Genomic DNA, 27090 nt, shown 5'->3' on the forward strand with positions numbered 1-27090 from the left:
CTGTTTAGATATTTGGCAAGCCAGTTTGTTTTGACCTTCAAATGCCTCTATGAAACCCAGCCTTGATAGATGTATCACTTTATCAGGTTGACAATGAACAGAACACGGTCAAAATAATGTTATTAATCGTATTATGTGATAGCCCTGTCCCTGACTTCTGTTAAAGCTTAACTAACTCCAAAGCGCCTTTAAATGTTATATATGTTAAATGATATATATGTATGTATGGATGGATGGATGTGTGTGTATGTATATATGTGTGTATATAGTTAAATGTAGTAGATAATAGATATATATATATAGTATATATATATATATTATATATTATATAGATATATAGAATATATATATGATAATATATATATAGATATATATACATATACACACATATATATATATATATATGTATATATATATATATATATAATGTATAATGTATATGTGGTATGTATGTGTTATATAGATATATATATATAGATATGTGTGTGTGTGTGTTAATATATATATATATATATATATAATAGATATATATATATATATATATATATATATATATAGATATATATATATAGATAGATGTGTTGTATGGATGTATGTTGTGTGGACATATATAGATAGATATATATAGTATAGATATATATGATAGATATATATATATATATATATATAGATATATATATATCTAGATATATATATATATATATTATATAGAATATATATATGGATGTATGTGTGTGTGCACAATGCTATGTCTGGCAGTTCTGGCAATGGATTAAATTATCAGTAACATAATGTCCTGATGTTCTGATTTCATTAATACAGCATTCAGCTGACAAGCTCAACAGTGAACCCCCCCTGGTGGTGTCTTTCAGAGCCTTTCTTCTGGCTTATAGTTTGACCATGTAAACTGAAAACAGTCATTGGCTATTACTTCAAGAAATGGTGTATTCCTTTATACCATTCAACCAAACGTTGGCTGGTTCTGCAGAGCCAAGAAGCATTAACTTCTCCATGTAACCCCTGTAGTCAAATAAAGTCTTTGGAATGTAAATGTCTTCTCCTATTTCTTTTTTGAAGCATTGGATTCGGTAATTTGTGTTTAGTCTCAAAAAACTTCCAAACACTCCTCTCAAACTTTTGAGTATTTTTATTCCCAACCATAAGTCTTCTGGTTAAAGGTTCTATGTGGTTTTACTTCAAGCACCATACAAGAATCCATAAGTGAAGTGCAATGTGCAAATCCACTGTCAGAAAAGTGTATAAGAAAAAGAGAGTGTGCACTTGGAGTTCACTGGCAAAATATGTGTTTATACTATATACAGAATCACCATAGATGTGGGAGCACAAATGATGATGATATAGTTCATTGTGACATATTGAGAAAGGCAAAACATGTTGAAGTATAACCAACCTAAAGACAAAATCAAAAGAAACGAAACGATATACCAGATATAAGGTATAACCTCTCCCTGGCCATTAAAAATTATGGAAACACAAATGTTCCACTATGTCATCGGTGCCTTGCTGCTAACAGCAGCAGCATATGAAGTAGAGGGAGAGAGGAAAAACCATACCATCTGCTCAGGACATTCCTAATCATTGGCAGGCCTTACTTTATTGGCCGAATTCCTTGTAGGAACTGCTGATTTGTAAAAATGTGAACCCTTCCTCTCCAGCCTCATCTATCCTGTTGTGTGTAATTTGAAGTGTATGTTTATGTGTTTGTGTATGGGAGACTGTAAATGCCTTGTGTGCTAATACGTTTGAATTGATTGTGGTTTTCCAGATGGAATTGCTGGATAAATTCCCAGTGGAAGGAGGCCAGAAAGACCCTAAGCGCAGGATCATTCCATTCCTACCAGGTAAGAGTTAAGCCCACAGTATCCCCCAAGGTGCTTTCACACACATACACACACTGTGGTTTATTTGGAATGAATATAGGAAGAATTATTGTTATATTCAATTGAGTAATGCCAAGAAAAATGCCAAACATTAGCTGGTTCCAGCTTCTGAGAAGCCAACCAAAAATGTAATCTTTGGAGATAAAATTGTGATGAGTGTTTTTCATTATTTTCTGAAATTTGTAGCCTAAAAGGGAAATCAACTAATCTAAAAAATGTGAATGAAAATAATCGTTAGTGGCAGCCCTATTTGTGATAAGATGCTGCCAAAACATAACAAAGCACAATGAACAGTGAACTCACTGGTTATCGTTTTAATCACCGTGTTCCCCCCTGCTCTATTGTCGTGTCTTCGTCTCATTACTGTTCCCTTTGACTTCTCCATCAGAAACATTTGTAAGCATTGGGTTAAAATGTGGACAACAATGACTCCGTGATAGGCTGTGAATGAACTGGCTGAAGGCATAATATTTTGCACATAAAAGAACCAACTAGAACAATCTGCTGCAACCATAATTGGTCATAACCACACAGTTTCTGAGAAGGGATAGGTTTTTCCATCTGCTTTTTAAACATTCTGCTGACTCAGCTGATCTCTAAGCATATAGTCCATAGACATATTAAACAATTATATAGGTTAGAGTTTGAGCCTTGAGGTGAAACATAAAATATTTGCCATTTTGACATAAGAATAATCTACATGTGATCATAAAATTCAATGGTTACATAAGCACATGAGCATAACATTCATTATGAGCTCTTTTCTTGGCTTAGCTGTACCGTTGTCCTGGCTGAATCGTCATCTTGTGTAAAAACTAGCCTAAATGATGCTTTCTTCTTTTTTGTTTTCATTACTTTCCTAACAAGTACAAGTGGCAATGAAGTTTGTTTGGGATAAGCGCTTTGGGTGTGCTCGACTAACTTTTGAAATAGTTTGAGATTTAGATCCCTACTGAAAGTAATCCTTTATGAGAGTTTGGAAGAAAGCCTCACCCAAAAACCCCACCCACATCTCCCCTACCAGGCTTGGGACGAGTGGGGGATAGGATTTTTTATTTTTTTTCCGTGGCCTTGCAGGTCTGGAACTCATTGAGAGAATACACACACACACACACACACACACACACACACACACACACACACACACACACACACACACACACATACTTGAGCTGTTTGATGAACTCTTGAGTAGGAGGAGGGGAAGGGGGAAGAGACATAGAAAAACACTGCTTTTCATTCTATGACCACGGATACTATTACACATTCACATCTACAGTATATTAAACTCTGCCTACTTCCTTCCTATTTTTACTGTTTTACTCTGAAATTCTATATTGTCTTTTCAAAAATGTCTCCCTACTTCCCATGAAGGATCTTCGCTTTCTCTTCCTGTCTTCAACTGAAGATCTCATTGTTGGTAGTGGCTTTCATCCATTTTGGTTTCTGTGGAAGAAAATGACCATTTGAACCAAAGGAAGTCACTAAATCCTAAGAGCTTCTGTGGGACTATTTGCTTTTGTGGCACACTGTTGCTGACTAACATTGTTTATGCTCAGTGCCTGCATAAATTGAGGTTGAAGAGAGTGACCGTTAATTGTCTTAGATCCCTGGTTCCCTAGTCAGGTCATACTCCTCTTTGAGAAGGATTCTAACATTTGCCAGATTTGAATTTTCCTGAAAGCCAAGAAAAAAACTTCAGTCTGGACTGGAGGCTGAGTCCAACATAACAAGACACGGAAGTGGTTTGCCCTTCGCAGTTGGGTTTATTCAAGGCCTCAAGCTGTTTTTACTTATTTGGTATCCCCACATCAGCAAAGTGGCTAGTGCAGAATTACTGCTGCTTCTTGCTACACACCAAAAACTTGACTTCTGAATTTTGAGTCCGTTCTTTATTTTCCATAGAATCCCAGACTTGCTCATTTAAACCCAACCCTTAATAATTATCATCATTTCCACACAAGTGGTTGACTTTTTTGTTATCTCAAAATTCTATGGTATGTACAGAGTGTCCGTATGCCATCTGTCATCTGAATACCTCTCACGATGCTAAATTCCTAGGCTCATGCATGACATTTAGATAAAAGTGATGAATTCGATCTGTTCGCTCTAGAGCTCTGTGCTGCTCCTCAAGGCAGTGTCAGCAGGTCAGCCTTTGAAAAAGAGCTGATATGCTCTTGAAGAATTATCTAAAGGTGGGGTTGTTAAACTACGAGTCAAAAGCCAAGATGGAATGTGGGTCTGTTTCTTTAGGGCCCCAACATGATAAAAGAGGCGATATTCTTTCATGAACTTGGATCTCAGAAGTAGAATATTAATTTGTAATTTGGGTTGACTTTTTCCCCACCTTTTCCTCTTTATGATAGATATACAGTACATACTTTTTTTAGCTAGTCTGTTTGGCTGGGGATCTCTTTTGCCTTGAAGCACATTATGTTGGGCAGGTCAAAAATGTTTCTGTGGATCTGAATAACCCACACCCCAGTTGGTCCTCCGGTTGGTGAAGGACAGAAAAACAGAAACTTTCTGGGTATGTCTCATTCATACCACGTTCATGTCTTGACTGCTTGAATGTGGTGTACAAGTAACAAACTGGTCTTTACCCAAGAACAGATTCGTTACAACTCACACATTTCATTCTTTCACACTTAAACGCTCCAGTGATAAATAGAGCCCAAGTCACATCTCAAGGCCTGAGTCAAATATCAACTACCTGATAATACTGTCTGATAATACTTGAGTTGACTTGAGACTTGTTATTACAAGACCTGAGAAGTGGCTTGAGACTTGGTGTTACAAAACCTAATAGCTGTTTTGGATTTGTCTCAAATGATGTGAGAGTTTACCTTAAATTTCTCCTACAAGTCCAGGTCAAATCTCATCTTTGTTATTGTAAATTTTGTAATACTGTGAATGTAATAGGTTCAAGTTAAGTGTCAAGTCATTCGAGACAAGTCCAAGTCAAGTCAAAACTTAAGCAAATTGCAAGTTAACTGCAAGTGTTTCATGTCTCTTAATGCTACCCATAGAATTTAAGGTTTCAGACCTTTTCTTTTCAAAACAGTGCAAACAATACAGTTTTTTAATAGCTGAGGGAAAGTCCTTTCAAAGGTCCAGTGTGTAGGATTTAATGACGTTTTGCAGTGTAGTTGCAGATTGCAAAACCCTCCACATGTCTCCTTGTCCAAGCGTGAAGGAAAAACTACAGTGGCTGTGAAAAGTGCAAAAGGCCCTATTTAGAGCCAGTATTCGGTATAATGTATAATGACTTGAGCCCCCTAATTACAATTATTTTTTACATTTCTTCTGGATCCTGAAGGTCAAAAAATGTAAACTTGAATGTTTCTGTTTTTAAGTGAAATCTGTAGGGAGTGAAACATGGGAGCTGTCAGGTCTACAGTAGTTGTCACTTTAGTCTGACCAGAGTCCATGTTTTCAGTCTATGGCTTTGGTGTTATGTAAAGGTTTTAGCTTCTCCAAATCCATTTAGAGAGCCAAATTAGGGTAAAAAAAACCCCCAAAAACCCCAGGAGGAATTCATGTGTGGTGATCCCAGTGATTAAGAGGTGACTGCTGAGAACAGCTTTCTGTGTGTGAAGTGTGTAACAACGACCCTCTTTGTGTTGCCATCTCTGTCTCTTCCCTCCATCTACCTCGCTCTGCCCAACGAACAAAAGTTGTTTGATACCCTTGGTCGATGCTTGCTCTAAAGCTTATACCCTGCCTCGGCCTTGACTTGAAGGCAGCGGCTTTACTTCCCTCCCTCCTCCCTCCCCCAAACTAGCCTTTTTCCCGTCTGCACCCATGAGCTGCCGTGCATACAGAGTGGGCAGTGTTGAGTCAGTGCTTCTCTCCTGACCCCTGAGAGCTTTGGAAAACCGTCAAGAAAGCTTTCTGTTTGAGGAGTGACGAAGGGAGGAGAGGAAGAAAGAGACAGAGAGGGAGAGGGAGGAGGAGACGTACATAAGGCATCCAGGGGTTGACTTTCAAATCTCTTCAGTTTTCTTGAGTTGTCCAGACAGTGTCCTTTCAGCTACTCTAGCAAGATGTTGCCAACGCCTTTTTATAGATTTAGAATTTCTTCTTTCATTTTTTATCTAGTTAATCTCCTCTTTAATATTCTCCCCCGTGTAGTACTATATTATTCTCCTCAGCACTATTGTGGTGGGAAATTAAGCTGGTCAGATCTTGCACATTTTATATCTCCTTCCTTCATTACTCTTTGATGTACACTATGTAAAATGGTCAAGAATATATATAGTCTACAGCCATATAGTTAATGCCATTGTTCCAAATTGCAATGTTCAGTTTTAACGGCTATCTTGCTGAACTGCTGCACCTTGCACACCTGTAGTGTCCATGCATCTCTGCTGCTGCACTTTCAACTTATAACTTAAATGCAGCTACGGGAGGTGTTGAGTTAGAAAGGATATGACATATTTTACAGATATAACCTGTTGTCAACAGATCATTAACACCATCTTACTGTTTGCGTCATATGGGAAAAAAATAGGTGATACCCCTGCTCTCTGGTGAAGGGTTGCTGCAGCCGTGTGTGTGAATGAATGTTGAATGAACGTGCAAAATCAATACAGTAGTTGTTAAGATATTTACTCTGGCATGGCTAATGAAAAAACAAGCTCCAAAACAAAATCTTCAAGAACAGGAGCAACAGAAACAGCCGTTATTTTCAAGGTCCAACTTTTCCCGCAGGATTGACTTGCCTATTCATAATATTAATTCAGATAAGCAACCAGCTAGTATTTGCTTCAGGGCTATAATAATCTAAATGAGGTTTTCTTATCCATTGGCAACATTTACAATCTAGCTCTTTGATACTCTAAGCGAGTAGTATTAATATGATTTTCTGTGTCTTGTTTTTTTCACACACCTGAGTCAACTATCAGGTTGTGGTCAGAGACACCACAGAGGCGTAGTTTATTGTTGGAAACGTGTGAGATCTGAGGTCTTTCAAGGAAGTCGCCACACATCTATCCACTCAGCAGTCTATGCCTCTTTACAAATTCTGTCTTTCCCTTCTTGAATCTTTGTTTTCTTTAGTCTTGATTCACACCACAGGCAGTAACACGAGCATAAATATTCATAGTCAGACACTGTGATGATCACAGACAATCCGGTGTGCCTGTGTCATCATTTTTTTTTATCAATATGTCATTGACTCACTCATGCACTCAAATAAACAGGACAAATATTTGTGGTTTTCAGCTGTATCGGTCACGGAAGCACGTCATCTTTTTGTAAAAAGGGAATGAAGATGTGGGCTGGGGGTGGGGGGGCTCAGCATGTTTCAGCAGGTCTGCTTCAGAAACAAAATACCACCAACTCTTTGATGGTGGTGATACAGTAACTTCTCAAAACATGTCCCTTTTTTTTGGTTTTCAGGATCTTGTTTCTGCCTTAACTTCCTGCCCAGTTTATATGTTTGCATTAGAAGCTCTCTCTGTGAATTTATTGGACAAACATCAGCAGCTAAAATGAGAAGAAAATAAATGCTGCCTCTGAAATTTCCTGCATACCGTCAAGTTAGAAGAGTGTTTTAAGAGGCCTATTTGTAGCCATTTGGTGTTATTGTTATGGCGACCCCGCTCGTCTGTGCCTGTGGTTATTTGCGCCTGGAGATAAGAGCTGTGGAGTAGCATTTAAGCTGCCATGCAGACATAATATGCTTTCCCAAAATCATTTATTCATGACTTGGAAAGGCCAGCTATTCACCTAGCTCCTTACCCACCTCATTGTGCTGTCAGAGTTATTGATGATGTGACTGTATTGTGTCTGCATGCTAATTCACGAACCATGTTTTGTTATAGCCACTGTGTCCTTATTGTCCTTGAGTGAACCCTTCACTTTTAATAGTCGCTCCCGACAAGAGCATCATCGAAATTAAAAAGCAATAAAGTGTTTTTTTTTTTTATTTGGTAGGATTGCTTGTATGTATGTACAGACAAATTAATTCCTATTATAAAGAATGATGATCGGAATATATTTTGTACTGCTATTTGCTGTGGAATACTGGTAGCCTGATCTCTGTTCCTCATATATAGTGTTAGGTGTCATAGAAAAGCATCTACATCTGATAAGTCGATGATACATTTGGCTTTTTCTGACTTCTAAGTCTGTTTTTCCTACATTTTTACAGGAAAGATCCTGTTTAGGAGGAGCCATATCAGAGACGTGGCCATGAAAAGACTAAGACCCATCAACGAGTACTGCAGGGTGAGTACTGACCGATGCATTATTGTTTTTGTAGTCCATAAAAGTGCCACTTACCAGCGACGGTTTACATTTTCAGCACGAAGGGCTAAAATCAAGGCAGAAAGTAGAGTGGTCCGGGGAAAAGAAAAATATCCCACCCACATTGTATCAACTTAGTCATTTTCTATTATATATCTATTATATATATATATATATATATATATACACACATACATAAGCAACAGTAGTCGCTGTTCCATTCAGCACATTCAGGATTAAACTAAGCGACCCAACCCTCTAATTTCAGGGGAACTTCTTGTCAATGTCGCAAATTTGAAAGCCTGTCAGATATTTGAGCTGTCAAACAGATGCAGAAGCTATTAAAAAAATCAAAGACGTTGGTTGTATTCATAAAAGTTAAACTCACAGCCACACTGCAAGATTTACACAACAACCAGATTTACAGGATTAGATTGTTCTAGAGCAGCTGAATGATGCCATTGTCCTTGCCTTCGAAATTGCCACTGTGTGGTTTGTGCCAACTCCCTGGTGCAAGCCTTTTGCGACAGCAGGCATCCACCCTGCTGAGGTGTACTAAAAGCTCCCCAGGTGATCTGTAGCTGACTGTGACCTCCCTGCTGAAAGAGACAAACTAAAGGAGAATTTCTCTCAAGGGATCAATAGTTTATGAGCGGAAATCTGTTTCTGTGTCACTAAATATGAAGAAGATGTCATTGCCCCTCCCAAATGAACAATAACCCCCTCAAGATCCCTCTGGACAGGAGGATTTATGTGTTTATGCTGTTAGGTTGATGTCAGTGGCAGAAGAAAGATAGAGTGAGCTCCACTTTTGAGTGTAGACGTGTTGATGTGTTTTACCATTTGAAATATTGCAGTTCTTTCCACTTAAAACAGAGATAATGTAAAACCTTTGCATTATCCAGCTTGTTATATGGCTTTTTACCAAAGACATTAATCACTTGGCCTCAAGAATAGGAAAAAAAAATGTAACTGAACCTTCGCAGGCTTCTCTGTAGCAGAACTGCAACCATAAAACTGCCAATAGCTAGCAACTAATTGCTACAATTTGACAGATATGTAACCACAACAACCTCAGTAAACACATTATGATTGATGTTCAGCTTCTTCTCTTTTTTTCAAATTAAGGTTGCAAACTGTTTATTTGCAGTAACCAAGGACTGAGCGTTACAACCAGAAGTTATTACTTTTTATGATTCGATAGCCACAGAGTCATACCAGGCAGGAGGAGCTGTTGTTTCTCATGTTGTGGTGGTAACTATCAGCAGAGGGTCATGCCAAAGGCAAAGAGCTTGCTGGTGCTGAGCTTGCTTCTGTCAGCACATCCACAGCCCATAGACTGTGTTTTTGTAAAATTTTACAGGCTGGCCTTAAGGCCTCTAAACCATACACACCTCCATCTGTCTCTCAGGGAGAGGAAATCTGAAGATGTTTTTACAAGTTAGTCCTGACTTAGCCCTTACTATTTGCTCCTTGTATTTCCAACTGTGTTATTGTATCATGGGATCACTTCTCTTCTCCATAAAAAGAGCCTCATTAAAACCATAACTGTACAAATTAGTTTCTGATATGGTACTGATAGGCCTTTTGTCATTTCTTGCTTTCTGAATAAAAATAACAATCCGCAAGGCCTAAGGGTGAAGAGAAAGCTTTTATATAACAATGTTGAGGACTGGAGGGTTTGGTGACTGTACAGCTAGTCCAGCAAGTGTCGTCTGGGGTTAAAGGAATGTACAGCTGGTGTAGGCAACATCTTTAACTACTTATGTTAAAAAAAAAAAAAATTGGGGGGGAGGAATGGACGGAGTTGTTGGTTCGTGTCTATGGGCGTGGATGTTTATAGGAATAGCTGAGGCACGGCAGTGGTGTAGTCAGTGTTATTGTGGAAATGTGTGAAAAGTTCTAAAAAATGTATTTACCTGCTGAGGTTTGTTTTAGATGTGGAGCTGAATGGGTTTTGGTCTATGACTGTGATTCAGGGTTTAGGGCTGAAGCATGTTGGAATTCTATTTCTTCAGTAAAATCATAAAAATATCAACATTTATGAATCAGATTCATTATTTTTACCTTATGAAGGACCAATGTTATTAAAACATGAAAAACAACAAAATAAATAAAAAAAATATGACTCAGTGTGCAGGATTTCTGATGTCTGAAAGCAGTAATTTATGAGGATAAAATGACTCAGAGTATGTGAGGACATTTTGTAGAGTGGATATGAGTACAAACAATCCAACTCACAATTCGCCAGCTAGTGAGACAAATGCTATCTTACACATGAACATTCAACAACAACAACACTCTGCCCCGTGATAGCATCATTGCAGGTCGGATCTCAGAATGCAGGGTTGGCAGTGCATTCTGGGTATCGAGGCAACTGGTGAAACAAATCTGAACTTGACTGTAAGCACAAAAAAAAAATGCAGTTTTCATCCACCCCCGTACTCAGAGAGGTTGACAAGGTGAAACTTCATGTTTTTCTTGGGGAAGAGCTGAGTCAGCCCTACTGTTGAACAGCTGAGGCTTTAACCTGACTCATATGGAATTTCCCTGGTTGTAAAGTCTTATGTTTTTTATTCAAGTCGGGAAACGCAGTCGGGTAAAAGAGAAAAGGAAAAAAAAAACATAAAAAAAGCAAGCAAGACTGCTGAGCTAGGATGACTAGAAAGGTCACACAGCGTGATGAAATGCATCACATCACAAAGTCCATTGAAGTAATAAAGTGATTTCTACTTGACCTTTTATTATCAGTGTTCAAGAGAATGTAATAGCGTCAAGATTTTGCATAAATCATACTTCAATTGTCTTATATTCTGAGGCTAGCAGTCTTTGTTTGACAGCAAATTCTCCAGTTGATATATTTTCAGAATACATTCACACCCCTTTGTCATTTGAGATATAACAGATGCAGAATTCTAACATCTTAAAACTCTTTTGTTGTTGGTGTTTGGCAGCTGGAAATCCCTGCATGTGAAAAGTTACTGTGTACAGATGCACTCACAATCTATTGTACCATATGGAATGCACAAGTAGATGTCTCATTTCCATTACCTATTTTTCCTTGGAGAAACACATATGCACACGCTCACACGTACACACACACACACACACAAGCACAGACACACACAATTACCTTAATGCTGCCTGCTGTAAAGAACACCCATAAAGTCAATTTGCTGTAATGTACCCTGAGCCTCCCTCCCGTCTCCTCCCTGGGGAGAATTGTAATGAGTGGACGGGCCACAGGCTGACACGAGGAGAGAAATAAATCCAAGGAGACGATAGCCGGTACAGGATGCACTCTGACCTCAGGCATAGTGTAGCATTCTGGGCCGCAGGACTAGGGACTGGGTGGGCCCTCTGGAGGTCATCAGTAAAAACTCTTAAATCAGCTACTTAGCTTCAGTGTTTCAGAATATAGATGAAGCTAGTGTAAAAAGGGAGATTTTAAGGTCATGTTAATGCATAATAATCTAGCAATATTATATGTAACATGCGAGTGGGAATACATACACACTCCGTATGACCTTGCGGCTAGTGGAAACAGTTGCTGTTGGCATGAACTTCCAGTATGGTCAAGTATGACAAGGCAAATGTAGCACACAGGACAAGGGCACCTTGGTTGGATCTTTGGCTCCCGCTCCATATCCGTCAAAGCTGATGTTATATCAGTGTGTGTCAGAGAGTGCGAGAGGCAAACAGAGACTCTGCTCCCTTAAATGACTGAACTAAAACACTTAGGAGTATTAAAATCAGAGGTAGAGGCCAGCCGAGGAAGCTTGATGGATAGCTTTGAGCTTCGGTTGCCAGCAAAAGGAGAAGGAGTGGCCTAGCTCCCTTAGCTGTAAAGAGAAATAGTCACCACGGGTTTATTCTGTCTTCTGGTGTGGGGCATCAAGGTGCTAAGGTGATTATCTGTTTCACTGCTGCCCTTTATTGGATTAGTTGAAAGAGTAGGGGAAACGGATAAAACAGACCAGGAGAGAACAAAAACATAACATGACTGGTGGTCGTGTGTGGGAGAGAGAGATCACGCCAATAAAAGACGAAGATGAATGTGGCCGTTTGTCTTTCATCTCCGGACGTGTTGTCAGGATTCATCTCTCTGTTGCCGGTGATCCTCCACAGAGACATAAGATTAGGGAGGAACATAGGCGAGACAAATCAATGAACTGAGCTCAGAACCAGAGAACAGAACCAGCTGGTGTGATTTGAAAAACACAGCAAACACAGAGAGTGGAAGATTTACTGATTTTGATTATAACTGACATGCTTTTATTCTAAAATTGTTTAAATTGCTGGAACAACAATAATAATAAATATTAGAAACTAGAAAAAAACATGTTTGAAATTAGACAGCACATATGTCTGCCCAGGCTGTCCAATCCTCAAAATGTGATTTCTCTTAGTAAGAGAAATCATATAATTTTAAACTTCATTTGCTTGAAGTTGGTAAATGCATATTGCCCCTGAAAGTGCAATATGTTCTTCATTATTGCAGCTTATGTAAAATAGGCCACACTTACAAGAATGTGACAATCAAAAGCAGTCTGGCATAAACATGAACAAAACATGTTTTGTTTTGAGGTCTTCCAGATATGACACATATCGGATGTGAAGAGGGTTGGATGAATTGAATGGGAAGAGTGCTGGGGGGCTGGGATATACACATGTTTTGCCTTAAACAAGTCATCTGTAAAAAAAAAAAAAAAAACTAATATCATTTTACATGAATGCATTGCTTACACGGTGAAATTTAAGATATCTGTTTAGTACTTAACTAGAAATCCTGTTGACTATCAAACAAACAGAACACATAATCTCACACTGTATAGCCTGCTTCCGTGTGCGTGAGGGGAGATTGTACACAGGTAGCTGATGGGAGGGATAAGTTCACGTTTGAAAAACACCTAAAAAATGACGATTGGGCAAAACAAGTTGCTCCATGTTAATCCTTGCGCAGGAGTCTGAAAAATGCAGTGCTTATGTAGTAATTGCTTGTTCTCAGAGACACTCTAGGAACCTCTATTAACCTCTTCTTGACTTCTCTGTGTACTGAAGTGATTGTACTTGTCAGTGTGTGTGATTACCCAAGTTTTTCCTGCTATCTTTTGTGGCTACAGGCCCTTATTCAGCTGCCAGTCTACATTTCCCAGTGTGAGGAGGTCAGAGTGTTTTTTGAGACCCGACCTGAAGACCTCAACCCACCAAAAGAGTAAGTACCCCACATCTGCGCACACACATACTGTACACACACATATACTTTGAGAAACCCCCAGACCCATACAATAGCAAACACCTGTCATTGTTCCCCTGACTAATGTCCTGTCATGTCACGTCTCGCCAACATTTACCCCCAGCCTGCCGGTAATGAGCATTCATTACACCCTCTAATGGAAATGATTTCATACTGCTGCACTACTTCCTGTTGGGTTTTCCAAGCAGAAAGACACGTAATGGGTCTATTTTCTTGTTTTAAATGCTGACATATCTGTTAAGCATGTAACTGCAGCTCAATTTAGCAACCAGTCTCCAGACATGGTTGCTTTGAAGGTGTGCAAGCCTGCTCTGTTGTCTCTTGTAAATCTCACCCAACACATTAGCGTCATATCCACCGCCGACAGTTACAATGTGCCAAAACTAAGACATCAGTGGGCAATGAATGCCAGTGTCCAACATACACAAGCACGTGTTGACACACACATAACACCACACAGTTTTTATTAAGGTTACCAGCACCTTCAGGGCAGTGGAGGTTACGTTGAATGGTTTCATAGAGACCATAATGTGGGCCTCACATTTTGACCCTGGAGATGGTTTTTACACCAACAGCTGTCAGCTGGCATATTAGTTTTAACCTCTCTGTCATCAGGTACTGATGTCTAGAGCTGGGCGTTGAGAAGTTGCCTCAGTCAGCAGGAAATTGAGTTGATAAGTCCTGTGATATATGCTGGGAGTGCATGTAGGGCTGCAGCAGTAAGCCAGCACACAGAGAGTGAGTTTTTAAATTGGCAAGACCTGGTTGTAAAAATCTGGGTCATAGAAGTGAGAAACTTTCACTGTGTGTGAATCCCTTACAACAAACTTATACTACTGTACTGCAATAATACCTGTTAACGATTTTCAATTGATTTTGAAAAGCATTTATTACAACCCTGATTTAAAAAAAGGTTGGGAAGCTACTAGACTGCCACCTCATTAAGAATGACTAGTATGAATGTCCCAATTATACATTTATCTGCATGGATGCAGTACATATTAAAAAATATAAATTAAATTAATATATACAGAACAGCAAGGCACTTGGTTCAGACAGCTATGTTCTTTCACGTGCCTCGTGCAGGTGTGAGTGTCTTTTTCATATGGCAATTGTCCCCTCAGTCACCTTGACATTTAAATTCAGTGAAACTGTTGAGCCAGTGATATTGCAAAATGTTGCTCTACTTTTGGATTCATTTTTAATACTGAAACTTTTTGTGCATTTGGCCTAAAAGCCACAATGTGTAGATGTCTGTGATTATAGTATCTTTTCAAATGTTCTGACAATCCCTGTGACGATCAGTGCAGCCCTGTATCTGCATTTTGATACTACAGTGAGATCTTTCAAATTCTACACAATGTGAATGCAAGTATCACTTGCAAAGTTTAGGGGATAACTTGACGGCACATACACAACGTGAGACAGCACAATATTTATGTTTATATTCTTGGTATTCAGCTAATGTCTATCGTACGAGTGACATACAGCAAGTGAGCAGCTGGGGGTTATTGCTCAAGGACAATTAGCAGGACATATTGCTGTTATGGGGATTGAGTATGGGACGAGTACTTGCACTAGCCTGCCATATTGTCATCTATAATATGGATGGATTTAATGTCACTTTGAAGTGTGCTGTCTGTTGCCTTCAGGTGGTGTACTGAGCTTGCTGTATGTCTCAGGCCTGTGATAATCTGTATTTTGTGAATTCTTCTCTCATCCCAACTCTACCATAAAAAGAAACTTCTAATATCTGTGTGTGATTAGTATACAAAATATATGGACACACATTTTCTTCCACCCTCCCTCGGAGGAGGTTGCCAAGGACACATAACTCCTCACTCCTCATACAAAACCCTATGCATGTGTTGGGAGAGGCAGGAAAGAGACGGAGCACTTACTCAAAGCGGATGAATATAGGAAAGACCTTGGTTTGTCTTTATTGAAATTGGATTACTGCTTTCTGCTAGTGCAGCCTGTTGTTTGGCTGACTGACAACAGGGCTGGTGTACAGACACAGCAGCCACTGTGGGAGAAGATTTATCATGGCCTATAAATCTGTTGCACTGAGAGGGACATCTTAGACTTTCTCCTTAAGAGCAAGAGAGTAAGAGGAGAGAAAAAAAGTAGAGGAGAAGCTGAAGAGGCGAGGAAAAGGAGTTCTTAAATGTAAAGAGGAAGTAAAGAGTCAGAGAGCAAGGAAAGGTGGGTGAGAAGTGAAAGAGGAAGTAGGGCAAAGGAAAAACCAAAAGTAAGAGATATCATATGTAGAGAAAAGATAAGAGATAAAGGGATGGGTTGAGATGAAACAAGGCAGTGTGGGAATAGAGGGAGAGAGATTATGAGCGGAAGGATTTCATCAATCAAAAATATTATGAGTCCTCTGTGATACAGCACCTGTGAGTCTTCAAGAATCAAAGCCCAGAGTGAACATATGAACATATCAGCAGATGTTGCATCATTTGCCTCTTTTCTATAACAATAAACCGGTGAAAGTGTACTCCCACGATTCGTCTGTAGTTATCATTTGTTCGCCCACTCATCGGGTCAGTGGTCACTCAGCTATCGCTCTGACTCAGCCACGGCTGCCTGACGCTCATGTTCCCATGAAAGTTGAAATTGAAGTTGGCTCCAGTGCTGACGTTAGGACTCATTCGATTTGACACTCTAAACTAGTTAAATAATCATATTAAGGTTCCAGGTCGTTGGCTATGTCTGGTACAGTTCGTGGCCATGATTTCACCTCAGCTCAATACAAGCAAACAAAGCATACACATACTGTACATTCCTGCTTTTTAATAATCTATAGCATTGGTACTGCTTTGGTTGGCCCAGTCGTGGATTTCTTTTTATAGTACGTTAATGGGCACGCTTAGTGGTAAAGATTTATTGAGACTTAAGCCTCTGCAATTAACAGTTCTGCCGATCGAACAATGCTTTATGTGGCTGAAAGCATTCATGTTGATGCAGGGAAACGGACAGTGAGTAGTTGCCAAGGAAAGTGATCAAGGGAGACGAAGGAGTGAGTTAAGTAGACATGGAAGATGTGAGATGGAAAAGCGAAGGCCATAAAGTAAGAGAGTAATATTTAGATAATAGTGAGGGACAGACAAGAGCGAGCAAGAGAGTAAAATGCTGAGCATTAGCCACCATTGACTTTTCGGAGCATCTGGACATTGAATCAGCTCTTGACTGCTGCTGTGGAGTGATGGTCTATTTATCTGGCTAATGTCTAAACCAGACACAGCAGATGCTGTATTGAATTTAACATCAGACTAAATTTCAAAGATCAGCTTTCTTGGGGCTCTCTCTTCACATTGGTTTGGGTCGAAGAGAGACGCAGAGACATATCCTTTTCTGATGTGTCAGTAGCATATTCATAGATCTAACAGGTAACGATGATGTTAGCAATTGTTGTTAATCCTGTGCTGAGTGATCAGTGTAAGTATTGTACAATGGGGCCACGAAAAAATTCAAAGAATGAATACAAATTTAGTCGAATTAAATCAAAGTTTGTTTAAAAAGCATAATTACTTAATTACAAAACACAAGTAGTACCAGAGGTAGTACTACTTGTATGAAGTAAATGCTCAAAAACAAACAAGAATAAACCCTTGCTGTCTTTACAAGGGTCCATTCCTACAAAGTAGCCTACTGAATAAAGTATCAATAAATCACTGAAAGTAATGCGTGTTTTGGGCCACTGTATATTTTTTCAGGTTTAAAGATATGTTGTGGCATCCATGGGATGATGTAAATTATTAGATATTGATAATGATATTTCTAGGTCAGGAATATCTCCTTAGCTCTGCTAACTTAAATGCTAAATGTTATGATTTCCTTTCCTCTTTAACAGAGAACCCATCGGAAAGAAGAAATCAGGTAAGATACAGCTTTATTTGTGTGTTTGACATGAAAATGTGCCATGTTGTTGGTGTGTTTTGTTTTTGGAAAGAAAAAAAAGTGCAGAAGAGAAATAAAATCAGTTACTTTTGTACTGCTTTTATGGAGACCTCTACTTTTTTGTGACTTCTTTTCATTACAAATTCAAGTCTTCTACAGTTCATCTGTAGTATAAATGTCATTATCGCCATCTAGTGGTCACAGAGTTTTACACAGGTAGACAAATTGTGTCTCAAATGTCTTCCTGGAGTTTACTTTCATAGTACAGGAACAAAGAAACCACCTTTGCCATTGTTTTGCTGTTTCTTTTTATATTTTCTCTATCCTCTATCTATTCATCTAATATTTTTAAGTTGCATCCATGTCATTGTTTTCAGTTTTCTTCTCCATTCATTTTCCTTTCCATCAGGGATTGTGGACAGAGCGACTACTTTCCTAAAGCGAGGTAGTAAACACTTGGTCGTGCTGTGTGTGTGACCCAGCAGGCTGCTAGTGGCCTGTCCCCCCTCTCCTCCCCTGGCCTGGGCAGGTGGGATGTGGCTCTGTTGAAGGCTTTGGGCTTTGTATTGATTCCATAAAGAAATCATATGATACAGTTGGAGATCTTCAAACTCGGTGTTGCTTGTTGCATTGGAATAGAGTAGAAAAGAGGCAGAAATAATGGAGGAAGAAATAATGTCACTAGTTGAGTTACTTGGAAATGGTTGAAACCAAAGAAACTTTGGTCCATGTGTAAACCCAAAGGTAAAGGATTAGGAAAGTTTAATGAAACTAGTGATTTAAAAGTTACCCGGGTAAGGCAGAAGTAGCCTAGTTTAGCTTGCCTACTGATCTGTCATTGGGATTTGTTATCTGCTTTTGAGAAATGTTTGCCTGACTAATAATTAGTTAGGCAAACAGATCAGTACCTTCAATAGTTCAGTGTTTGTTCTAGATAAGGAGAAAAGCTCCACAGTGCTCATGCACTCACACTAAAGTTGATTTTTCTGGCTTGGTGCTAACATCGGTGGTGGGTCTTTGCAGTGGTGGTTTGTTTCTGTGTGAAAATCAGAGAGGTGTTCATGATTGACTTAACCCTCTACACTTCTTAAATCCCTGCCTTTCACTCCCATGTTCTAAATCTCCCATTATTTTTCTGTCAGCTCATTGTTTCCCTCACGCCATCTCTCCAATCACGTCCACTGCCTCCTCTGCTTCATGTCTGGGTGAATCTCTATATTCCAGATAAGCCTCCTCTCACTTCGTTTTACACCTTTTGCACAAATTTGACTCTGAAATTACATTTGGCATTTCATCAAAAATGAGTCGTTCACTTATTATAGCTCCCTATATACATTTTGGCTGTTTTGTAAAGCCCAAGCTTAAATTGGATTTTCAGTTCTGAGTTCCTTAAAATCTGACATTTTAAAAGGTCAGAATTCAAAGAGAGATGCAAGAAATTTGAAAGGTCATCATCTCTTATCTCTTATGACTCCAAGTTCACTCCTTTAATATCACATAAACAAATATTACCGCATATCCTTTGTGAAAAGCAGAAGATAATGAGTGGAGACTTATATGACATTATTGAGAGTTCTTCCTTACTCCACCTAACAACAAAGCAGCAGAAAGGGGAAAAGAGCTAAATGAGTCTCTGTTCTGATTTGTTCCCCTTAACAGGAGATTCCACCGCAGCAGACCCTCTCCTACTCGACCAGTATGTGGCAGTAACAGACTATGAAAAGCAGGAGAGCTCTGAGATCAGCCTGCATGTGGGTCAGGTTGTGGAGGTCATTGAGAAAAATGAGTCTGGTAAGTTCTATACAACATCCAGTGTACTTTTTCATGATTTTCTCAATAGAGTGCACAGGTTGCTAGTTTAAATCAAAAAACAAAAACAGAATTGGTGCCACCATCTGTTTATTTCAATGTGCTCAACTTCTTATATTTACAACAGTGGAAGTGTGCATTACTTCGCATTTTCCTTTGGCAGTTTTCTGAAAGTTTGACTTGGTCAAAGTGTGTATTTTGAATGTCAGTGTGTTTATATTCTCCTCATTCAGGTTGGTGGTTTGTTAGCTCAGAAGATGCCCAGGGCTGGGTCCCTGCCACCTGCCTTGAGGCACAGGATGACCCTGATGACTTCACTTTTCCAGGGGAAGAAGGTACAGAAAGCTTTCTTTAGAGTGTTAGTTTAGATTCAATATTCCCTCAAGGAAACGTTTAGAATATAAAGAGGCTTTTACTCTCAAAACCAACTGTACGTGCAAGTTATTACCTTTGGCATAATGTGGGCAAGTAGAAGCTAAACTGAACTTGTTTTTTGACGAAAATGTTTTCTGCTGTCTTTCTGCAACAGCTCATGTAGTGTTCTGCCTTAAGAACAGCAATCCTAACATGAAGAAACTCCTGAATTACAGAGCACTGAAACTTGAAACTCGAACAAAAACATGAACAAATAGATAAAGAACGGCTATCTTGCGTAACTGGGTTCAAATACCAAAAAAAAAAATCTACTGTAGATGTTAAAAGAGTTATATAGTATAATATACTGTAATGATACTATAAAGCACATGGTAGCAGCCCTGCTAAGCAATGAAGGGTCTGCAGCCAATATGCAAATTACAGACCCTATTTAAAGTCTTGGCAAGCCTGAGAAGTAGTATGTGGTTTAAAAGTGGACATTGAGCTGGCTGGTCTGTCCTCATTGGTCTGGTTACTGCTCTGAGCCTTGGAGTCATTTATCTTCCACGTTCACTGGCACTGTTGCATATGCATAGAATTATAACAGAAACAGAAGCAAATAAATTAGCAATTGGAACATAATACATGTAATATAATTGAGTATGGTCAAGTTGTCTCTGTGCTACTGAGCATCAGTTTGGCAACTCTGCCAGTAATAGGAAAATTAATTAAACAGTCCCAAGCCCAAGCTCAGGGCTACCACCACCCCACAGACCCTAATTAACCATGAACTATATGATATACAACCTGCTTTAAAAGAACAAGTTCTAAATTAAGCTAGCTTCTGTGGCAGAAGCATGGTACAATAATATTTGTAAGTGAAGGGGTTAAACAGCATTAGGCCTGCCAGGAGGATTGATTTCTACTAGGCCCATCAATGCTGACAATGCTTTCATTTAGGATGAAAACCCTCCAGATGGCTTATGTAATGTTCACTTCCTATTTTGCCCCACTTACTGTGCTGGGATGTCAGTGCCACGGAGATTCTGGTCACTGCCAAGGCACATGGGTCGTCGCAGAACTTTAGGGGATCTATTCAGCACAGGCTTTGGGCAAGGTGGAGCGCACGCCTTTCTTCTCCCCCTATTCTGAATATGTGTGTGTTTGTATGTGTGTACGCACACATGCATACACAACTGTGTGCATGTTTGTCCATGTGTACGCATGAAATGTTTGTTGCATGAGATATCCAAGCATGTAAATTAAATCCTTGCATGCAAAGTGGATTGTGCATTGTATTTGATATATATACATAAACAAAAATATGTATCATTTCAATTAACCAGCATTAAACACTTGATAGATCTGTAGTATTACATAGTATATTTATAATGTTTAGTAAGAGTAGAAATAATGTCTATATTTTCTAGTAGAGTAACAAGTTTGTCCTGTTTGTGGTCAATATTTGTGGAGGATGAATGTGTGTTTTATGTGTTGCACATGTATGTGTCTTACATCTTCTCACTCCACAAGACGCTGCTCAAGCCTTGCCTCATTTAATCAATTAGCTAAAGTTAAAAAAAAAAAAATTGTAGTTAAACACCAACAATGAGATTAAACAACTTCATATATGTAACACTACACATTCTGTCAACCTTTCTGCAGTTTTAATTTTAGGAAAGTTACAAGACACTGTGTGCTTTGTCCCTGAAGCTATTGCCCATTATCAGCATTTCTTTGTGCTCCCCTATCTGTGAACCTATACACTGTAATCTTCAAAATATACACTATGTTCTTATATTAAAGAATATTTATTTTTTTCTGGCACCAGAAGAGAAGTATTCAGTGATTTACCCATACTCGGCCAGGGATGAAGATGAGATTGACCTGGAGAGGGGCATGATTGTTGAAGTGATTCAAAAGAACTTGGAGGGCTGGTGGAAGATCAGGTAATGAAATCAATGACATGAATTTTGGAAAAGTAAATATCATGAACATGAACAATCTTTAAAAAAGTATAGGTGAATGCTCATCAACATGCTATTAAATGAATTGTGGTGTTCCCCAAGGTTCAATTTTAGGCCCTCTAAAACTTGTTTTTAATCTTTACATGCATCACCTGGAGACAAGGCATACATACATTCACCTTCTGGGGGATCAGTAAAGGATTATATTATCTTGTCTTGACATTAATTGTTTTAAATCTTAGATAGTGAGAGGTAAAAATGCAAGTAACACTATCCAGTCACCTGAAGCCACTGATCATACAACCCTCCTCCACTCAGGTACCAAGGCCGTGAGGGCTGGGCCCCAGCCTCCTACCTGAAGAAGGCTGACATCCAGAGTCAGAAGCAGTCAGCAGGTGCCGCTGCTCATGCCAGCACCAACGACCTAGACGGGGTTTCTAAACAGAATCAGCAAAACAATGCAGCCAGAGAGAACCGAGACAACAGCCATAAAGAAAACCGACTCTCATTTTTTTCTGACAAAAGTAAGAAGTGAATTTTAACTTTTGCACCATTGATCTGCAAATGTAAAATTTTAAACTTATTGATCGCTTGACATCTTTTTCCTTCACAGAAGTGGGATCAAGACACAGACCTCCTCCACGCAGAGATCTTACCATTGTAAGAGATCCCTGTTTGAATCTCCTTTTGGCAAAGAGGCAATTCTGTTGTATTTGAAGATGTAAATTTATTTAAATAAAAGGTTTTTCATTACTTAACCGATATGTGTCACATATCACATTCCACAGCCACGTGGTGCAAACCTACCCAAGCCACCCGTTCCTCCTCAGGTTGAGGAAGAGTTCTACACCATAGCAGACTTCCAGACCACCATCCCTGATGGTATTAGCTTCCAAGCCGGACTTAAAGTTGAGGTGGGTTGAGAAGTTGTATTAGTCAAACTTTTTTTCAATTTTAAATTTGAAAAAAGGTTTGTAATTTTTACATATGTATTTCTATTATTAAATGTAAATGTTTTTTTATTTTGTTTTTTTACCCACCAGGTGATTGAGAAGAATGCAAGTGGTTGGTGGTACATCCAGATAGATGACAAAGAGGGCTGGGCCCCCGCCACCTTTATTGACAAGTACAAGAAGACCAGTAATGCTCTGAGACCTAACTTCCTAGCACCTTTGCCCAATGAGATGGAGAAGCTGAGACTGGAAGATGGTGGTTCATCAAATGTTTCAGTCACAGATGACAGCTGGTCCAAGCCTTTACCAGATGAGCCAACAACAGCCCCCGAGTTCTGTGCCCGGCCTAAGCTGAGAGATTGGAAGTCTGGTGCCAGCAAGGGGGTGCCTGGGCCTTTACCTCCAGCCCCAGCTGCCCCTCCAGTGGAGGAGAAACCAGCTCTGCCACCTCGACGGGAGTCCATTAATAAAAGCTTTGAATCGGAGGTAGCCGAGAAACCAAGACCTGATCATTCCAAACCTTTGCCCCCAAAACCCCCAGCGCCTGGGGTCATTGTGCCACTGGTTACACCCAAGGCAGCCCCTTTCAAACAGGAGAAAACACCAGAGAGCAAGAAAGAAGATAAGAACAAACCTCTTCACCTTCGGAATGAAATGGGTCTTGAATGTGGCCACAAGATATCTGCCAAAGAGGTCAAGAAGTTCAATCTGAAACCCATACCTAAACAACCACCAAAACCCAAATCAGAAGCGCAGGAGGAGAAACCAGACTCAGCTGGCCCAGCAGTGTTTATGAAGCCGAAGCCAGTGATCCGACCTAAACCTGTTCCAGCTGCCAAGCCAGATCCTCCAGCAGAGAACAAACTGGACATCACCAACCTGAGAAGCAAGCTGAGGCCATCCAAACCTTTAGATCTCGGCTCTGGGTCTGACACCTCAGCAGTAAATAGTTCCCAGTGCAGTCCACCTACAAGCTCTCCACCTGTCCATATCCCTACTCTCAATAATGGTAAGCACTTAGATGAGCCAAAACTCCCCCCAAAACACATCAATGGTCATAGTCAGGAGAGCTCATCACCCCCTGCAAAACCAGCAGTGCCTCCCCACAAAGAACCTCCTCAGAGACCCCCTATCATGGCTCCAAGGAGACCTCCTCCTCCAAAGAAGGAGAACCCGTCCAGCCCAACTGAGCTCAAACCTCCAGCTGCTCTAAGAGAAACCCATGACATGCCCAAAGCTCCACCACCCCAACTCAGCAGACCCCCTCCCCCCAAACCCAAAGGGTTTGTTCTGCCACCTCCAAACAAAGAGAAAGAAGAGCCCAAAGTTAATAAAGTCCCGATTCCTCCAAAGCCCCTTGTGAAAAGCGAGAAGCCCAGCCCGCCAAAGGACAAGCTTCCACCTTTACTCAAGGAGCCCAGTAAGGATGAACTGTATCTAGCTGTGGCGGATTTTGAAGGGGATGATAACACATCCAGCTTCAAGGTGGGTACAGTGTTTGAGGTGTTGGAAAAAAACGGCAGCGGCTGGTGGTTCTGTAAAAATGTAGGCGAAGAAGTCGAGGGCTGGATCCCCTCGAATTACCTGAGCAAGAAACCTTAGTGTGAATATGCTCTCAAAACCATTGCCATATGAATAAATAAGGATTTAAATGAACAAAATATCACTACTTTGTAGCTTATTAGCATTTTTTTTATTTATAGGTACCTTTTTTTTATTATTTGACACATTTGTTATGTTTAATTTTGATAAGAATATTCTACCTAAACTGAACCAGCAATAACACATGGCCTTGTTGGGTCTTGTGACGTTTACTTCTTTTTGTTTTTTTATCCAAATATCACATGAACTGTTAAAAAGGTAAAAAGATTAGATGCTAGAACAGCAGTAAATGTAACTCCACCCATGCCTTCTATGATACGGTGCCTCTATATTATATGCAAAGTGCTTCAGTGCTTAATATACTGTATGCAACTGTAGAAATAGTCTTAAAGTAAAACTCAAATCTACATCACAGAATATACTAGATGTTCAAATCCAGCCATTTTCCTCAGCAATAGACAAAAAAACAAAACAAAACAAAAAAAAACTGTAAATCTCTTAGACAAAGACTACACATGAGCTCACTGGGGGAGTTCAATGACAAAAAAGTGCTATTAGTAATTACTAAAAGAGACATCTTTGCCAAGTAGAAATGCTGTTTGTTATACTAGAAACATGCATTTTCGTTTTTGTGCTATTGTAACGCTTTCTTCATTGACTGCATAATTAATGTTGCAGTGACTTGTAACGGATGTGCACTTTGTCAGTCATTTCAGATGAGGTAAGTTTAAGGTTTGCACATACTGAAGGAAGGGGAAGAATGCCACAGTGCATTTTATCTTAGTTTTATTAGTCTTTTTTTTATTAGCTATGTTTTTTTATACTCACTGTAACAAATATCCATCAATGTAAAGATGAGGCTAGAACATCCAAAATGACAAAGTAAAAAGAAAACTCTCTGTCAAAGTATTTTAACATAAATTGTGTTATCTCACATCCAAAAATAAAAATGGTGAAATGTGACTTGCAGAGCAATGTCTGCATATTGGTACCAGATGTCTGACCTAAGAAATAAGAATTTGGAGATCTACAGTGAATTGTGCAATGATTTACAGTATTGTAAGTGTACAGTCTGTTCTTAACCGAAGTTTGGTGCTCAATTAACAGCAAAGTATGACCATTGTATAAAAATAATGTTTTACATTAATGCTTGACTGGTCTCAAGCATGGTCAGTATAGCAAATTATTTTTTATTGTACAGAAATGAGAGGCATATCTTAGCTGTTGTCACTTTTCTTTGACGGTCCATCTGTTCTTTTATTCTGTACTGATGATGAGATTAGAAGAAGAAAAGAGCTGAGAATGAATTTGGTTGGTTGATTTGTGGGATTTGCCAATTAGAGGCAATGCAGAGGGTTGTGTCGTTTCTGTCAAGAGATTAATTAAAAAAGAAGTTACTTAAGAAAAGTATGTGAAATAACTGGCTGTGGTCCAGAAATGATTGTATACTAAACATTTTTTTTTAAGTGCTACATTTACTATACATTTCCAAAGTGTTTTGTTTACCTAAGTTAGCAAAATTGAGAAATAAAATGTTCATGATTGTCAACGCAATCTGACAAGGCTACAAGCTGTAACGATTCGTGATTCTGCTTCTAGTCGCTATAATGTTATTCAGCCTTCCATCCATGTTTTATACAGAAATGACAGTATCCAACTAGAAAAGGTTCAGGTATGTTTATGTGGATAGAAAGGCAGAAATCTACAGAACAATGCAAGGCAAATGGGTTGATGGTGTCATCATTTCAGTATTGTAATCTTATTTACTTTTTTGCTATGTATTTTTCATTACATTGAGTCTCCTTTTACTCAAGTCAATAAAAGTTTCTGATTTTTTTTTTTTCAGTTGAGCTGTCATACTGTGTCTGAATTGGGGTTTTTTTTTAAGAATCCAAAAAAATATCCACTGATGGAGGTTCATTCTGAAGAAATAAAGTATTGTTGTTGCACTAATCTGGATTTTTATGTTAAAAAGGCACATGGTAGAGTTTTTAAACCATTAACGGCACTATCAAGTTGTGTTTTTCACAAAGTGAATCTTCCTTTTGTGTGCATCATGTGTGCATGCAATCACACAGGTGGTGTTATTCATATCCTCCCATTGGTTTCACACTTTTCCACTGATCAACATTTGGTGGAGAGAACACGCAAAAATACGAGGCAATGACCAGCAAAGGCAGTGGAAAAAAAGGACTGCCAGTCTTCAAGCGTGTAATGCAACTAATGTATAAATGTTCCATTAGAAACTCAGTGTTTTTGTTTACAACCTGCAAATTTACTATTTGGTTTAGCTTCATCACCACTCTTATCAATCTTATTTCCAGCCACCGCAGGCAGCTGTTTTTATGTAGAAAGTTCAGATAAATCTACTTTCACAACCTGCCCAGCATCAAAAAGCAGTTATCAACCAGCTGGTGAACACTCAAGCATTTCACAGCTGAAGAGCAATGTTATTTCCTTCATGGATTGGTGGAGTCAAAAATTTAGCTAAAATTATCTTTACATTTGTTAGCTGTACAGAGACATGTCAGGTTAGCCATATTAACTTATAGGTCATAATGTCAATGTGGGGTTTAATCCAATCCAATCCAATCCACTTTATTTATATAGCACGATTTAAGCAAACACAGGGTTTCCAAAGTGCTGCACAATACGATAGAACACAATGAATAACAATATAGAAACACAACAAAACATCAAGTAGATAATAGAAAGATAGAAAACAAAACTAAAATGAATAAAAAGGCACTAGATAAAAATAAATAAAAACAGACAAAAATAAATACGTAAATATGCAGCGGCAATTCGTTCCATAGCTTTGGGGCTGCAACGGCAAATGCTCGATCCCCTCTGAGCTTAAGTCTAGCTTTAGGGACAGTCAGGAGCAGCTGGTCAGCTGACCTGAGAGAACGGCTAGGCATGTAGGGGTGCAGCAGCTCAGAGAGGTATGGTGGGGCAAGGCCAATGGCTTCTTGTGGCCAAAAACACAATCCAAACCAAAAGATGAATGCAGGTTGAATTAAATATTGTGTTGATGCACCTCTCACACTGTGTGCTGGGGGCTTGAGGGAGTTGATGACCTCTGCTACAGT

The 27090-nt window shown here is 39.2% G+C and overlaps 1 protein-coding gene across 4 annotated transcripts in view; it reads left to right on the forward strand.

Moving 5' to 3' along the window:
- sh3pxd2b (SH3 and PX domains 2B) overlaps positions 1 to 25855 on the forward strand; it is a 38296-nt gene extending 12441 nt beyond the window's left edge. Inside the window, exons 3-15 of one of the 4 annotated variants that reach the window (XM_019264571.2) lie at positions 1787 to 1862; positions 8059 to 8135; positions 13277 to 13368; positions 17267 to 17292; positions 17723 to 17758; positions 18973 to 19104; positions 19356 to 19457; positions 20510 to 20593; positions 21308 to 21425; positions 21762 to 21967; positions 22057 to 22103; positions 22232 to 22357; positions 22487 to 25855. In XM_019264571.2, coding sequence (XP_019120116.1) covers positions 1787 to 1862; positions 8059 to 8135; positions 13277 to 13368; positions 17267 to 17292; positions 17723 to 17758; positions 18973 to 19104; positions 19356 to 19457; positions 20510 to 20593; positions 21308 to 21425; positions 21762 to 21967; positions 22057 to 22103; positions 22232 to 22357; positions 22487 to 23998 — 2634 coding nt within the window. In that variant the 3' untranslated portion in view covers positions 23999 to 25855. The remainder of the gene's footprint in view (positions 1 to 1786; positions 1863 to 8058; positions 8136 to 13276; positions 13369 to 17266; positions 17293 to 17722; positions 17759 to 18972; positions 19105 to 19355; positions 19458 to 20509; positions 20594 to 21307; positions 21426 to 21761; positions 21968 to 22056; positions 22104 to 22231; positions 22358 to 22486) is intronic. The other 3 variants (XM_010729339.3, XM_019264572.2, XM_010729340.3) reach the window with 3 other exon arrangements.
- The last annotated feature ends 1235 nt before the right edge of the window (positions 25856 to 27090 follow it).

Source organism: Larimichthys crocea, chromosome XXII, assembly GCF_000972845.2.
Source record: "Larimichthys crocea isolate SSNF chromosome XXII, L_crocea_2.0, whole genome shotgun sequence".
NCBI lineage: Eukaryota > Metazoa > Chordata > Actinopteri > Sciaenidae > Larimichthys > Larimichthys crocea.